Genomic DNA, 15,910 nt, shown 5'->3' with positions numbered 1-15,910 from the left:
AATGTTGTCAATCATACTGATTCTCAGAGATGCAGAAATTCTCAGAGATCACATTTTTTAATCATGATTAATATCGACTAAATTCAGAGTTCGCTGCCCCTTAACAAAGCTTAAGAATTTGACGGTGCTTCATTCCCTCTCTGCCAATTACCCATTTCAGGTTCTTTCTCATCATATAAGGAAACTATTATTAGAAGAACATGCTATTCTAACAGGCCACTGAGAAATGAATTTAACAATACAGTTTTTACCTTAGACACATGAGATAAAAAAAGAACATTTTAAAAAATCTAGACAATAGAATATTCAGTTGAACACAGAGCTCTCACTATAAAAGGCTTATTTCCGGGGAATTCTGTGGCAATTCAGGATTTAAAGGTTGAAATGGAAAAACTATACTTCTAAAAGCTGAATAGACAGAACCAAAACAATATATGATGGGTATAAAAATAGTATTACTCTGTAAAACTAAAATTGTAACTCAGTAAAGCAGTATATCAGGAATGTCAGCATACTTGTCATAAAACACAGAATCCACAATTCTTACACTTTGCCACTATATTATAACAAATTATAAAGAAACCTATTTACATATTGAAATATAAGAAATAGATATGCATAAAATTCACAAAAAAACAGCCTGAACACATTTCAACTGTACCATATCCTCACAAGGGCCCATTAGGATTGAACCTCAGACGATGTATATCAAAGAACATTCAAAGAAGTCAGTTGGAACCATTCTTTCCCTTTCCTCTTGTCCTTTCAGTGATGGAAACTCAGTGTAACTCAGCTACTCTCAGCTCCTTTACTCATTTCTTCCCCAGGTAGGTAGAGCAGTTCATTGGTTGATAAACTAGGGAAGAACAACTGGGCATTGTGGCACCCGTCTGCCATTCTTCTCTTGCCTACTTTGATCAGTCATACTGTCTCTACAGTTCCTCCATGACAGACAAGGCAAGGGCCCGGCTCTGCAGGCAGAGGTCACTCCAAACCAATTCTGTCAATACCCTGTTGCTACAGCCTAAATCTGGGATCCATAAAGAGGCCCATTTAGCCCTCACACTAAGCCATGGCTTTCAACTTGGACACTTTCAATAATAAAAATGATATTCTGGCCTCCATCTATACTCTATTTACTGGTAGCCCCTTAGAAACAACAAAATCTGGCAATAGGTAACTCCACTCCAGGGAACTTATTCTAATTAGCTAACCAAGAACAGGAAATACTATTAAAAATGCATAACAGTGTCACTGCTATATTAATTATAATAATAAAAAGTTGCCAACAATCTAAATATCCATCAGTGGATACAAAAGTCAACTAATACACATGATAGACTCATGCAATTATAAAAAGGATATTTATGCAAAAAAATGTGTAATGGTATGGGAAATGCTTTTTAAGTAATATCAGAATGAATAGGAAGGTAGAATAAAATCCAGAATTCTTACCAAGTTCATACCTGCCCTGATTCCTGACTTCCTCTCTGAGTTGTTCCTGCTATTCTTCAGCTAGCCCTGCTTTCATTGCATTTCTTGAAGAGGCCAACCTTCTACACCTGCTCTTTTCTGCAAAGCTCCTTCTTATCTGTGTTCCTACTTACATGCCAACTCCTTCAAGAAAATATACATAATCACCCCACCTAAAGCTCCCACTCCATCATTGTTTTCACATCACCTTATTTTATGTGTAGCCCTTAGCCCCATCTGATATTTTGTTCATTCATTTTTTCTCCACCCAGTGGAATGGAAGTGCCAGAAGAGCAAGGATTTGTCCATCTTGATCCCTACTACATCCCAACTCTTACAGCAGTGCATGACATATAGAGCAGGTGCTCAAGAAATGTTCATTTCAATGACAAATAAAGACTTTAAATAACATGACATTAATTTTTAAAACCATAAACATTACATAAAGAAGGAAAATTAGGAGTCAACATTAATTATAGTGTTATAATAATTTTAATGTGAAGAAGATCATGGCAAAGCCTATGAAGCATGAAGCCGGGCTTTGTAAGTAGGAGCTGAGAAAGGAGAATTCTGCTCCCAATTCCTCTTCAGCCAGAGCAGTGCTGGTTTCCTCCTTCTTATATTGGGCTTCCATCCAAAGTCTTTAAAAAGGATTTTGTGCTTGAAAATGTTTGGAAACAATACATTAGTGCTTCACTAGCGTTTTAGATGAGGGACCAGAAAAGAAAAATGAATTAGTTGGGTATAAACTATATAAAGGGAACTAATTATGAAAAGAAAACTTGGAAGAACAAGAGATTTAGATCCAAAAAAATCGCAACAAATGTTCTTAAAATAAAGGCAGGGTGGAGAACTAGAAATTACTAGAAAACAAAGCAAAATAAAATGGAAAAACCAAAAGCTATTCACAAATGTAATCCAAATAGAAAGCTTTAAAATGTGTATTTACAAATAAAATGTTTTACCTAGATCTCAGATTGCCATACCTGGCCAGAGTCCCCAGTGCAATACTCGGTGATATCACAGCCATTCACAGCATCCCGACATTCATATCCTCTTGGCTGAAACTGCAAATCGAAACTCAACATTATGAGCTAGTACTAATTAATATTTCAAAGAGTTGGCATTCTGATGTTCACCAATAATTTTGATATTCTCTCATAACTATCACCAAACTCTTTGTATGAATTAGCAAGATAGTTGCAGAATAGAGGCAAGGCCTCACTACCACTCTCTGTAGTAAATATAAATCATCAACCAAGGCAGTAAATGTCTGGATTTCAAAACCCACTGTCTCAGAGTATTATTTGTAAAACACAATGTGATGGCAACTATGCAAAGATGAATCTCTGGTGCTCCTTAAGACAAAAAAACAACAAATACTAAAATACAAATATTTAAGATTTGTGTACGTGCTCAGTGTTCACTAATTAACTATGAACTTGGATATTAATCTTGCTTTAGCTAAATATACACAATCAAATTTCAGTGGTTCCCTTCAGTAACACCAGTGAATGCCTACTGTATACAGGACATTTGGGTTGTCTGAGAGGCGGTAAGTAAAAGGTGAAGGAAAAAGCCTATTACCTTCAAGCAATTTATAATCTGGTAGGGGATATAAGGTGAGTATAATCTAAGCTGGAATCTTTTAGAATACCCACTAATACTGAATAAAATAATCAAAATTGTATAATTTTATAGGTAAATTAATATTAAAGGTTTTTATAGATGATAAATGAGAAGATTTAAAAAATGACTTTTCAAAAATTAACTGGCTTCTATAGATGGAAGTAACTATGTGTCTACATAAATATAAATACACATTCATATATTACTTCCTTATGTAGTGTTTTTGCCTTTATAAGGAATTTAAAAAGCCAAATGTATGAAATATGAGCACTAGCTTTTATGCTCGGGGTCTAAAACAAAAAGACCACAGGAACTGTCCCTCTTCTAATTCAACCATTTAACGGGCTTTCCATCTGCGTTAATAGGGCAACTCTCGATGTTTGTTTTGGAAGGAGAATACACGTATTTTTTTAAGAAGGCACTGGAGGATAGGATGGTTGATAGTGAATCACAGTAAAGGCAAATGTTGTGACCCACAGAATTTGGGTAGATTTATTGATTTTACAAAATTGCCATGCACCCTGTCAACCAACAAATTTGTGGCAACTATACACATGCTCGATGTATACAGTGAAATATTTGGCTATTAGGTCAATGAAGAGAAAGGTGAAACTGTCCGGAAACTCACCAGGCATGAGGTATTGTTACAGCAGGGTCCATCGCTGCAGTGGGCCCCATTGGAGAGAGAGCATTTCTTACAGCACAATCCGTAGCATTCCTAGGAAAAACATTTCACATGAGTAAGTGAGGAAGCTTACCTACTGATCATTCAACATTCTCTCCACATGTGACTTATGCATAATCCAGTCAAGGAGATTATACAACACTAAAAAAATACTTTAGGAAAGAATCAGTTAAAAATGATAGATTCCTTCCTGCCACATTTCTCAACAAAGCATGATCGTCTATGAAGGGACTTCTCTAGCAAAAAGTCGGCTTATTTCATGCAGGCACCCCGCCCTTGGTTAGTGCTATTACATTCTTTATACTCAATCTAGTTTTATAAAGACAGAAAAAATGCACAATACACAAAGATAAATGTGAGCTACTAATTTTTAAGAGGTAGGGAATTTGATTAGAAGGACCTATTAGGCTTTTTTCAGATAGAGCCTTAAGGACATGATTAATTTGAACGTGTCTGAGCTGGGATTATGCACTGATTAGCCAAATCAGAAAAAAAGGCAGTAAGACCACATGAATGACAGTGCAGGCTTCTCACTCGTGCTGTTTGTCTTTGCTCTGGGTAGGAGCTATGCTGCAGGCAGAAAAGAACTCACACCTACCACATGAAAACCACAGTCACATTCCTCCCCAGCTTCTACATATCCATTGCCACATTCTGTGGGCTCAAATAGCTGAAAGAGATTAGAGAAAGAAAGGGAAAACATTTTAATTTATCACAGAAAATCAACACACCAATTGGGCCCTTTAATCATCTGTCATATTCTGTGATCTGTTGTAATGGCATCTTATAAATGTGTTTGTGTGGGAAATACTGTTCACTTACGAATAACACTTTTAAGAAACACATTTTAAATAGGGTAGTATCTCTTGGTGGTTCCCTGGTGACAGGCTCCAGAGATGATCTCCACCATTACTGCTACTTTTTATGGAGATAGGTTGTCAAGAAAAATAGATCACTTCTCATATTTGCTAATAGAGCTAAGATGCATTGTTAATAAAACTCATATATCTAATTTGCTGACTTATCTCAAGGCAGCTGAGAAGACATCAAGATTGTCAAAAATATAAAAATGCTTGAGGTACAGCTAAATGTAAAACATACAATCAAGTAAATGCACATAAGCTTAGAAAAAAGTGTGGCTGTAAATCCACATCTAACATTCTCATTGAAACTAAATCCATACTACCTGAAGCCTATTAAATACATGTGCAGACATGTGCATGAATGTATAGAAATCTCTCATTCTTGGAGCAATGGAAGAGTCAAATGTCTAGAATAATCCACCCTCTGGTGCTATGAATTTGTTTTCCAGATGAACTCTGTTACAACCAATTGTGGAGACAGTTGATTGTTTCTGGGAACCATTCATATTTCCTTTAACTTGGGAAAAGATTTCTCTGTGCATGTCCAACACACTTGGGTGAGGACTAGAACAGCACATCCCAAACCAAATGCTCAGAGGCACGAGTATGAGAAGGAGAAAGAGACTCCTTCCTCAGCACCATCACATAACGAAGGAAGGGGTGGCTTCCACTGAGAACCTGAGAAAGATCTGACCCTCCTTCCACTCCCAGGAAGGGACACTATTATTAAGAAACAAAGGAAGATAGAGGAATAGGTAAACATGGCTCACCTCCTCACACAACCACAGCCAAAAATTGCAACTAAACTACAAAACAATTATCACCCAGAATCATCAGAAAATTGAGCTGTATGGATGTCCAATAACCACGAAATTAAAGAAGTCAGATTCATCCAGATGAGTAGGACCATAGGAGGGGTGGATATGCATGGAGAAGCATGGAGGATGAGGGAAAAGGTGTAGGGATTAAGCAGTACAAATTGATAGGTACAGAATAAACAGGGGGGTGTTAAGAACAGTATAGGAAATGGAGTAGCCGAAGAACTTATATGCATGACCTATGGACATGAACTAAGGGTGGAGGAGGGTGCTGCTAGAGGGAATTGGGGGGTACCAGGTGAAAGGAGCAAAGACAGAAAAATTGGGACAACTGTAACAACATAATCTATAAAATATATTTTTAAAAAAGAAAGAAACAAGGAAGGTTTCCTGGGAAACTTCCTCTGTGGGAAAGTCCAATAAATAAAATCAACAGTCCTAATGCCTACCATATTCTGATCAGCAGGCAGGAGAAAATGGAAAACGGAAGGGCAGACTAGTGCTTTATATCAGGCAAACCACATGGGAAACACAGTAGTTAGGAAGGTTCCCACAGCATAGAGAAGAGGCACACAGGTAATGTAAAGACACATAGAACATGCAATACTTGAAAAATATCAGTTCTTTGTTACATATAAACTCTTTCACTGGAATCCAAAGGGGCTTTTTAAAAACCATTCTAATATGCAGTATTATATTTATTAACTTTTAAAATTGAAGGCGTATAGTTACTTTTATTAGTTTCCAAATTACTGGAATCATTTTCTTTCCACTTACAGGAAATGTCAGAAATCTTACAATGGATCCCTATATACACACTCAAAATCTTAACCTTTCCAAATAACTCAGTGTTGTTTCCTTACATGTGATGCTTATACCTAGCTGGTAAGCTGCCAGGCAGGTAAAATTAACCATGTACACAGCAACTCAAAAATACCAGTCACTCACATTAATTCATCATTACTCGCTTCATCCATTTTGAATCCTCTGAAGTTTTCAGATTTCTGTTGCATTGAGATGAATGCCATAAAGGCAGGCAGCCAAGTTTAATGATGCAGGTTCACTTTAAAATTCCTGTTTCTTTTTCCGCAGCCTTACTGAGATTTTATGCAAATGTCAGGCATCAAACTACCATCCCCTGACTACAGCAGTATCACTCAGTTATGAGGCAGGAATAAATTATTCTGTCAGTTATCAACATTAGTCACAGATTTGTTTAAAAAAGGCTAACATGATCACACTGCTCTCTCAATTTGCAGAGTATTAAACATTTTGTATAGCAATGAACTATTTTTGATTTATAAAGCAGTATTTTAAAAGGAAATATGAAATGTGCAATGTTAGAATTGCTATACCATCTGCTAATTAGCATCAACCCTGCCTTTTTGCCTGTTGGGCAACTTCCGCCAAACATCTCACTATAGGCCTGTAGTGGCTTATCCAAAAGCTGTCTAGCTGGGATATTTGAGAATTCTGGCTTTTCTCAATTGTAGAAAAGTATGATTCAATTGCCATGTTCCATGTAATAGTCTTGAGGGGACTGGCACATGCCCTATAATCAAACACATTAACGATCCTAATGTGTCTTCTTCAAACTCATAAAAAACACGTCTGATGTTCAGAGGTTTTTGAATTAAGGAATTCATGGATAAAGGACTGTGACACTGTATATGTGAACTTGGATGAAACGTCAGTGGACAATGTGGACCTTCCCAAGTAGAAGCTATAATATAAATACGTATGTGTATTTATGGACCCAAAATACCTTGGGCCATTTTTTGGCTAGCTAATATTAGAAATGCTTTCTTTTTGGGAGAATAGACTACTCAAAAAAAAAAGAAAGAAAGAAAGAAAGAGAGAGAGAGAGAGAGGAAGGAAGGAAGGAAGGGAGGGAGGGAGGGAGGAAAAGAAAAAAAAGAAGGGAAAGAAAGAAAGAAAGAAAGAAGAAAGAAAGAAAGAAAGAAAGAAAGAAAGAAAGAAAGAAAGAAAGAAAGAAAGAAAGAAAGAAAGAAAGAAAGAAAGAAAGAAAGAAAGAAAGAAAGGAAGAAAGAAAGAAAGGAAGGAAGGAAGAAAGAAAGAAAGAAAGGAAGGAAGGAAGAAAGAAAGAAAGAAAGAAAGAAAGGAAGAAAGAAGAAAGAGAGAAAGGAAGAAAGAAGAAAGAGAGAAAGGAAGAAAGAAGAAAGAGAGAAAGGAAGAAAGAAGAAAGAGAGAAAGGAAGAAAGAGAGAAAGAGAAAGGTAGGAGGGAAAGAAGGTCAAGACATTAGTTATACCCCTAGGGAGAATGTTAAGGGCAAATGGAATTTTTGTCAGAGAATATATCTTAAAATAATATATCTTAATCCAACCCACTATTTCTTAGCAGCAGCATGAAAACCCTAATATAAAAATTTCAAAGATATTTTTAAAAGATTATTTGTTTTGGTGGGGGATTCCAAACAGTAAAGCTACAGTTTTGTTATTCATTTCAACAGGTCTCTCAGTCTTCAGCATGATGAAGCCTTTGGTAACTAAATATTCATCTGCTTGATAATAAACCTGCTTTCCAAGACAAGTATCTGATACTTGACATTGTTCTGTTGTAAAAAAAAAAGAAAGAGAAATAATTACACTTTCTAAGTTACTAACCTTTGTTGGCCTATTGAAAAGACAGGCTCCACCCCCTCTCTGTAAAAAGTCTCTGTACTCCAAAATGCTGCACTTGGAGAATTTTCGGGAATGGGATACCCTGAGGAAATAAAGAATCAATTAGGTAAATAACTTCCCAAAAGCAGTCACCAGAGAAGAAAATTAAAACCCTGGAATTAGAGCAATATATTCACTCTGGACCCAGATAATTTTACACAAATTTTGACAAGGCACTTAGGTTCAAATCACCAAACACTATGTATGCTAGAGTTTATAAAAATAGAAATTCAAAGAAAATCAAAGATTTGGGGACTGGGTTACAACCTCCTCAGCTTTCAAACTCTTTGTGCCCGGGCTCGAAAGGGTGTTTGAAAAGCTCATCACATAACTTCTTAATCTAGGCTGTATTTTAAACTGAGGCCATTTTTATTTGCTGTCTCTCAGTAAAGGCAAGCACTATTTTTGCCTCCATCCTGAGTAAAAAGAGCTTGGGAACCCACTAGATTCTATTTTGAGGGAGGTGTTATAATGGTCAATTTATTAAAGATTATATAATACAATGTTCAGCAAAACATTTGGGTAAATGAGGACACCCTAAAAAGATGTGTTAGAATACACAGAGACACACACACACACTATGTTTTTAGTATATATATTACACACAACAGAATTAGGGTAAGCTCCCATCAATAATAGCTTCTTATTCTAAATCACACATACTACTTTTGGGTGACATTCATGATTTAGTAGGACTATACCATGAGCCCCTCTATGACTTAATTAATCAAATTATTATCTGTCAGTCAGCATATGTGGAAATGTTATACACAGAGACAAGGTTAAACTAAATCACAGAACCTGATTCCTTGAGCATATTCATAATCGTACTTAATTTGAGATTTGAAAGGCCACTTATGCTAGGCTCTCGTCCAATAGTTTATGTATCCTGATATGTGAGGGCAGTGTATGGAAGTAGGTAAAATCTGCCAATGTTGACCGTGATTTCTTATGAGAACTACACAGCAATACATATCAACTATACAGAAAATACATATCAACTATACAGTTTTATCACAGTCTATTTTTAGTCAGTCCAAAAAGTCATTGAATATATGGTGAGAGAAAATGACTTGACTTTGGATGGTGGGCACGCAATGTAATATGAAGATTATGTATTATAAAAATTTACACTTGAACCCTATATAATTGTATTAACCAATGTCACCCCAATAAATTTAATAAAAATTTCATTTAGAAATTAAGAGTTTAGAGGACATCCCTCTATAGAACCAACATTGAAAATGGCATTATGTTCCTATAGTAACTCTCAAAAAAACCTTTTTAAGACAAAATGTTACTGAACTATGGTACAAAAGCAAGGGGACTGTGGAATCTAACAGTCTCAAGTTTAAACTACATTTCTAAAAACATGTGTCCGAAAGTAGCAGGCAGAGTGGTTGACTCTCTCTGCAAACCCTCACGCTCACCCTCCTGTCATCCCGTGAGCTGAACTCCTGGAGGAAGAATGAGGGAGAGACTCAGTATAGCAGGTTAGGGTTTCTGGCCACCCAGGCTCCTGGAGGTGGGGGCAGCACCAGAACTGGCCCATGTGTTGAGCAGATGTCAGGCATGGGCAAAGGAAGTGGAAGAGGCACATGGGTAAGGAACCTTTCCCGTCTACAAGAAGAGGGCTCTAGCTTAGGGGGCCTTGAGGCAGTGGTTGCCACAGGCAGGGGTCCCTGGGGAAGAGGACAATGTTTCCGGGCCTTGATTCACAGAAGCAATGGCAGCTCCAGGGCAGCTGCTCTGGTGCCCATCGTATCCTCAAATAAGAGAGGAGAGAGGTGAAGAAATGTTCAAATATCTATCAGTAGAGGACTACCTAATTTAGACACAATAAATCTGTCTGTAAAAAAAAATTATTGATTATATAAGAGTATAGTACAATTTTTATTACAGCAATGTGTCTATTTGTGAGTTTCTTAAAAAATAAATTGACAACTAAATTGATTTTCACTGACTGCTGTAAGTAGACCACCAGCTTTTATTCTAAGTGTACTAAAAAATTAATGCCTCTATTAAACTTAGAAGCATTTAATACTGTGCTATTTTTAAGGGTTCATACAAGTAGACATAGTTAGTATATTTTACACGTACCGTCAACTTTAAATAAAAAATTAAAATATAAAGTAAATTAGTCCTTTCATTTTTAAAATATCAGATAATTAATTATTGAATTTATACTAAGTGCTTAGCCTGAAAGACCAGTACCTGAGAGACTGTATCTAATTATATGCAGCAATTTCAGTGAAAGACATTTATCAAATGGGTGTATAATGAAAATTTACCCTGTTTCTTCCATTATGCAGCCACCCCAGGACTCTGTGCAGTCACATTCTAATCCAAGGAAAGAATTAAAGCAATAGAAGAAAAGAGAAACAACAAAGTCACATCTTTAATTTTCATTACCGCTCTTAGATAATTTCTTATTACTAATTCCATGTCATAGCTACAGAAGGTGAAGTCCCACTGAATAAAATAGACTTCCTTTAAATCAGCATTTCTTTATTCTTTGCAGAAATACAAATTGCTTTCTCTGACAACAGCTGGCAAGAAATACAATTGTGTCCCTCTCCTCATTTTTGTAATTCAGAGAACTCAGTTAAGTTCTTGGGTCAGAACCTGCCTGTCCGGGAGGCTTCTTCTCTAACGCTTCTAGTAGGGCTAGTGGATGAGTTTAATTGGAGGGAGGTAGGTGGGCAAGTTGCGTTTAAGCTCCTTTTTGACTCTAGAGCTGAGCCATGTCCTGATCCAATTGTGCTCTTACTAGGTTTTTGAAGGAGCCTCCCTGGCATCTCGTGTCTATACCCAGGTGGTAGAACCCAGAGTGTGAGCGCTCACCACTCCAACACTGCATGGTATGAGAGAGCTGATCACACTCTGAGAAAGCATGATTTTAGGGATTCTAAAAAAAAACGACATTTCTACAACCCAAACATACTAAGAATTACCTTAAGTTGCTCATCTTAGAATTTTTTTCTTAGAGAAAGGAGATATATTGCAGCAAAACAACAATGACTTAGAAATAAAAACAATGTATTAAGTGGCTGGACATGCATTACACAGACAGAATGGCACATGAAAGTGAGTAAGAAGGTCAGTGTACATACTTGGCTTTCTGCTAGAAGGTTCCCATTGGATTCCAAGGTTTTGAGCCAGGCTCTGCGATAATACTTGTGCCACTGCCATTGGAAGACCATACTGTTTTTCAGAGTTGAAAGTGTGTGGGAAACATTTGAGAGAGTGCACAAAGCTAGTTATTATTTCTTGATCATTACCACATCGCATCTCAGTTCCCTAAGTAGAGCCTCACAGCATCGAAAAGCAGCACATGCTCCTTTCTCACTTCTCCCTTGCAACGGGGCCCAGGAAGCAGAAAGCCTCTGTGACTACATGGCATCTCTCAGAACTCGATGCTCTCACACGGAATCATATCACACAAGTCGTGAAAGGCTGCGCCCCGACACAACCCATATCAAACCAAGAATCAATTCAACTTACTACAAATATGTCAAGAGAGGTCTCTACTGAAGGATGGCTATGGGGATAACCTGGTATATTCTGGTATTGATCAGGGTGTACATATAGTTGGTTTGGTTTTTTAGGTGCTGTTGCCAACTGTTATAAGAATTTTCTTATTATAAATAAAGGTATTGAAATCCAAACAATGATATTAAGAAAATAATTGTTTCAATTAACTCTTAGATAGGTAGGTAGAAGGTATAAAGTTAAAAAAATTTATATAGGGAAAAAAACAAAAATACTGATTAGATACAATCACAGGCTCTTTGATATAAGTGAGTTAAACCTAACATGGGCAAAGGAGCATTATAACTTCCCAAAAATGTTATAAGGGAAGGATTAATAAGCTTGTACAAATTTATCTATCAATGCCAAAAATTCTCTTTGGCTTGCATGTGCCTGATAAATGTGAAAACGATCATTGTGAAGAAAAACAATATTTATTTTCTAACAACAAAGACCACTTTGGGTTCAATTTACAATTATAAACCACTCATACTATCTTCTTGATGTCATTATCATTCTAAACAAGCCTAAGAAAAGATGTAAACTGGACCAAAGGGGAAAAAAAGAGATCACATCAGGTGCAAAGACAAAACTTCACTTTAAGAATATTGACAGAATTTACCTCATTCACACCAACTCCCCTTATGCGAGAACAGACACCTCCAAAGTAACTCAGACTGCTTCTTTTATAGTGGAAAGTCACGCGCCTTAAGAAAAGAAATCGATATTAGGCAATCAATGTGGTGACCATCACATATGCTCTCCCATAATTCCCCTACCCTGCATACCCAAGACCATCCCCCTTCAAAAAAAAATCAAAAACTGCATTTCAAATACATTTAAATTTATGTTGTCCTAAAAAAAAAAACCTTGAATTTATATTATGTTAATAATCTCAGTTGAGCAAATATTAACTGAGCCCCTACAAAGCATCATGTATTAGATGAGAAATTGAGGACATAAAGAGAGGCCACAACTCTTGACTTTTTTCTAATAGAGAAGATACTGGTAGTTATACAAAATATTGCTGATTATTATAAAATGTTGATTAAAGACCGAAAGAAAAGCAAGAGGAAAGTGAGAGGAAAGGGAGGAACCTTTGATTGGTTTGTTTCCAGGACAGAACGTCAGAGAACTGTCTGAAAATAGCTTTACCGTAAGTGGAAAAGGGAACTCCTAACACACACAGGAAAATATGGTACCTCTTTTCCTTAGTGATAGAAGTTCAATTTTAGTCAATAATTTACCTCAAAGGTCTGTATTTCCTAGCCTCCCTCCCAGCTCAATGTGGCCATATGAGTAAGATTTAGCAAGTGATTTCTTGGTGCAATCAATGTGTGCAAGCTTTCAGGACATGTGCTGTAAAGGTGCTAACTCGGCTGGGAGGAATGCCATCTTGCTGTCCTCCTGGACTGTCATTCTTGCCTCCTGAAATGAGGGCTAGCGCACCAGCAGCCATTCTGAATCATGAGTTGACCTTGTGGAGGGAACGTCTGAAGGGAGAGATATCTTCTGAAGGTGGATCCAATGATTGCAAAACCACCCTCCCAGCCCGGGCAGCCTACCTCCATTCTTCTTATATAAGAGAGAGCGGAATCAACATCACCCTTGTTCAAAATCGACATATTGACATATAACCGATAAAGATAAGGGGCAAGCCAAAGACTACAGGTACATACGAGATGAGATGCACAGCATCAGCGTGTTGCTTGATACGCTGCCGGTATTTGGAGAATTCATGAAGCATCTGCACAGGGTTGGTGGTGATGTCAATGTGATCCTTCTCAGTCCAGGTCTCCACAGCCACCAGGACAACTCTAGTATTGAGCTGTTCCTTGTAAATCTGAGGGTGTAAAACAGGACAGGTGCAGGAGGAAAATGCTGGGTCAAACATGCAGTCAATGATTCAGAGTTAGCGGAAAAACAGGAGGGGAAGTGAGAGGGGAACAAGAAGTCAAAATTAGCTCATCAGAGAGTATCTTCTTTTCCTTTCTCACTTCCGAGAGCAAAAATAAAGAGAGAATGCACAATCCCACAATGCGGCCTCTCCTACAAGGTTATTTCAATCTCGGATCAGCACATTAAGTGGCCAGGCATCTCACTTCAGGAGAGATAGCAGGGACGTCAAGAGTCTAAAGTTTGGATATAAATTTAACTCAGGGTTTAGAAAAGACATCCTCTCAAACCTCATAGGAGGTAACAAGTTGGAGCCAAATATACCAGCTCTGGGGAGTGCAGTACGGCCGATTATCCCTGCAGGATTGGAACAGATCACTAAATCCTTGGACCAGCACCAGCACCATGGCTGGCTTGCCCTAGGAATCTTTGTTAGATGAAAAGTAAAATCACACTGGGAGAGAGCCACAGACCTGAGGCCCAAAGAGAAAAGAGCAGATTTATATCACGGGTTCACCTTCACCACAGGGCGGCATTGCTCACAGCTTTCACGTTGCGTCTTTCTGCTCTTTCTCTCCCTTTGGCCCAGTAGCTAAATAATTCACACAATTAAGCAATTTCAATGAATGTTGTCATTTTGTCCTATTTTCAAGCTAATTAAGAAAATAATGGATGACCTTTGAACACAATGAAGAAAGGGAATATCAGCATGCCTAAATCAATGAAGTGAAAATGATTTTTACAAGGAGCAAGTTAAATGTAATGTCTTTTAAAAATCAATTGTTCAGCTTCAGAACCTTGTATGGTAACACAAAATAAAAATTACACTTTTCAAGATGTAATTCTGTTCAATCATGCTGAAGTGACTGGCACAGGGATGCTGCCAAGTAAACAGCTTTGGCAGGGGGAAAGGTGTGTTTAATACTCTCATTTCCATATTCACTTATAATTTTCCTCTCAGAAGACTGACAGGAGCTAAAATTAAAGAAAACCAGGTATAAATTGGCTTTCAGAATTTCAATCCTAACTCCATATGACACTGTGCCCATCCAGCTGTGCCTACCAGGCATTGTATGAGTCTTTATATGATTGGAGATTTTGGACTTCTTAAAAGGCAGAAAAGAAGGCAGTTCTTTGAAGAAAATAAGTACCATTTAAGTATTTAACAATTTATATAAAGGATTTTTTCCCTAGTTAAGAGGAAACATACAATAAATATCAGATAAAAATATATTTAGCTGAACAAAATAGCACTTTACATTAGAATACACGGAGTAGAATGCTGTATTTAATTTATGACTAGTCTAATGAACAATTTATTGGAACATAATGAATAATGTTCACATTTATGGATTTCCTACCTAGAACAAGAAAAAGCAGGAAAGTCTTAACCATAGTTCCCTGTAACTTACAAAAGAAGGAAAACATTATCAATATAAAAGATTTTTAGAGTTAGAGGCCTTTGTAAGAGATGTGTATTTTACTCTTCTGAATTAGTTTTATTTGGGGATGCAGCACTTAATTCTGTCACCTAGAAATGAAGTCTAAAGCATTCCACTAAAGGAAAACGTAAGAAGATAAATTTGGGCTTAAAAAAATATATTTGTTTTTCCTATACCCTTCAAACATAATCCACCTCAATCTATTAGTTCTTCCACTGTATATTTAAGTCAATAAGCTCAAGCAATTACTGCTAACCAAGTCTCCTTTGTCAAGTTTAGTTTGTACTCTTCTCGGTAGCTAGTTTTCCCCAGTATTTTTGTCCTCCTTAAGCTCTGTTGACAAGGAGATGCAGACATCACTCAGAAGTGACCTGAATGCGTTTTTGGAGTTCCATGAATAACTCGACAGTCCCCTGAAACTCTGATAATACCACTCTTTGTGAAGGAGGCCACTCCACAACTGCTTAGCCAGATGAGCTTAAGGGTGACATTTTTACTTTTGCCCAAGAACTAAAGTAACAAGTAAGCACATAGAGATATAAACCATTCTGTCTTGGGAAAACAGGTCTGAGAAAACTGGGATACTTACAGAATCCACAAGGTTGACCACAGATTTTGCAAAGTTGTTTGTGTGTGCATGAGAAGAGCGATACTTCTTATACTGGAGAGGAAAAAAGATATATCAGTTACTGCCAAATCATAATGGTAACTTTCAAAATTCTGCAAAAGCAGAAATCCCATAGCAACAGCAGAAATTGGGGATTAGAATACAGAATTTAGTGTGTGCCATGTTGGATATGGTGGTGTTCTTATTTTATTTCTGTGTTAGGCGGCAAAACTCTGAAGATCTAAAACACCCACAATGTTCCAGGTAACAGAGAGGGTTTATA

The 15,910-nt window shown here is 37.2% G+C and overlaps 1 protein-coding gene across 1 annotated transcript in view; it reads right to left on the bottom strand.

Annotated features, from left to right (window-relative positions):
- Window positions 1-15,910, bottom strand: part of ADAM23 (ADAM metallopeptidase domain 23) — a 141,092-nt gene that overhangs the window by 26,987 nt on the left and 98,195 nt on the right. Inside the window, exons 10-18 of the mRNA XM_090282916.1 lie at window positions 15,610-15,681; window positions 13,362-13,525; window positions 12,305-12,389; window positions 11,265-11,355; window positions 10,443-10,491; window positions 8,095-8,194; window positions 4,386-4,457; window positions 3,731-3,820; window positions 2,460-2,540 (exon numbers count right to left, since the gene is read on the bottom strand). Of these exons, the coding sequence (XP_090139042.1) occupies window positions 2,460-2,540; window positions 3,731-3,820; window positions 4,386-4,457; window positions 8,095-8,194; window positions 10,443-10,491; window positions 11,265-11,355; window positions 12,305-12,389; window positions 13,362-13,525; window positions 15,610-15,681 (804 nt within the window). The remainder of the gene's footprint in view (window positions 1-2,459; window positions 2,541-3,730; window positions 3,821-4,385; window positions 4,458-8,094; window positions 8,195-10,442; window positions 10,492-11,264; window positions 11,356-12,304; window positions 12,390-13,361; window positions 13,526-15,609; window positions 15,682-15,910) is intronic.

Source organism: Furipterus horrens, unplaced genomic scaffold (genome assembly GCF_987537825.1).
Source record: "Furipterus horrens unplaced genomic scaffold, mFurHor1.1.pri manual_scaffold_1, whole genome shotgun sequence".
NCBI classification, from domain to species: domain Eukaryota; kingdom Metazoa; phylum Chordata; class Mammalia; order Chiroptera; family Furipteridae; genus Furipterus; species Furipterus horrens.
Note: the sequence above shows the minus strand (reverse complement) of the source record. Positions and strands in the feature narration are given on the sequence as shown.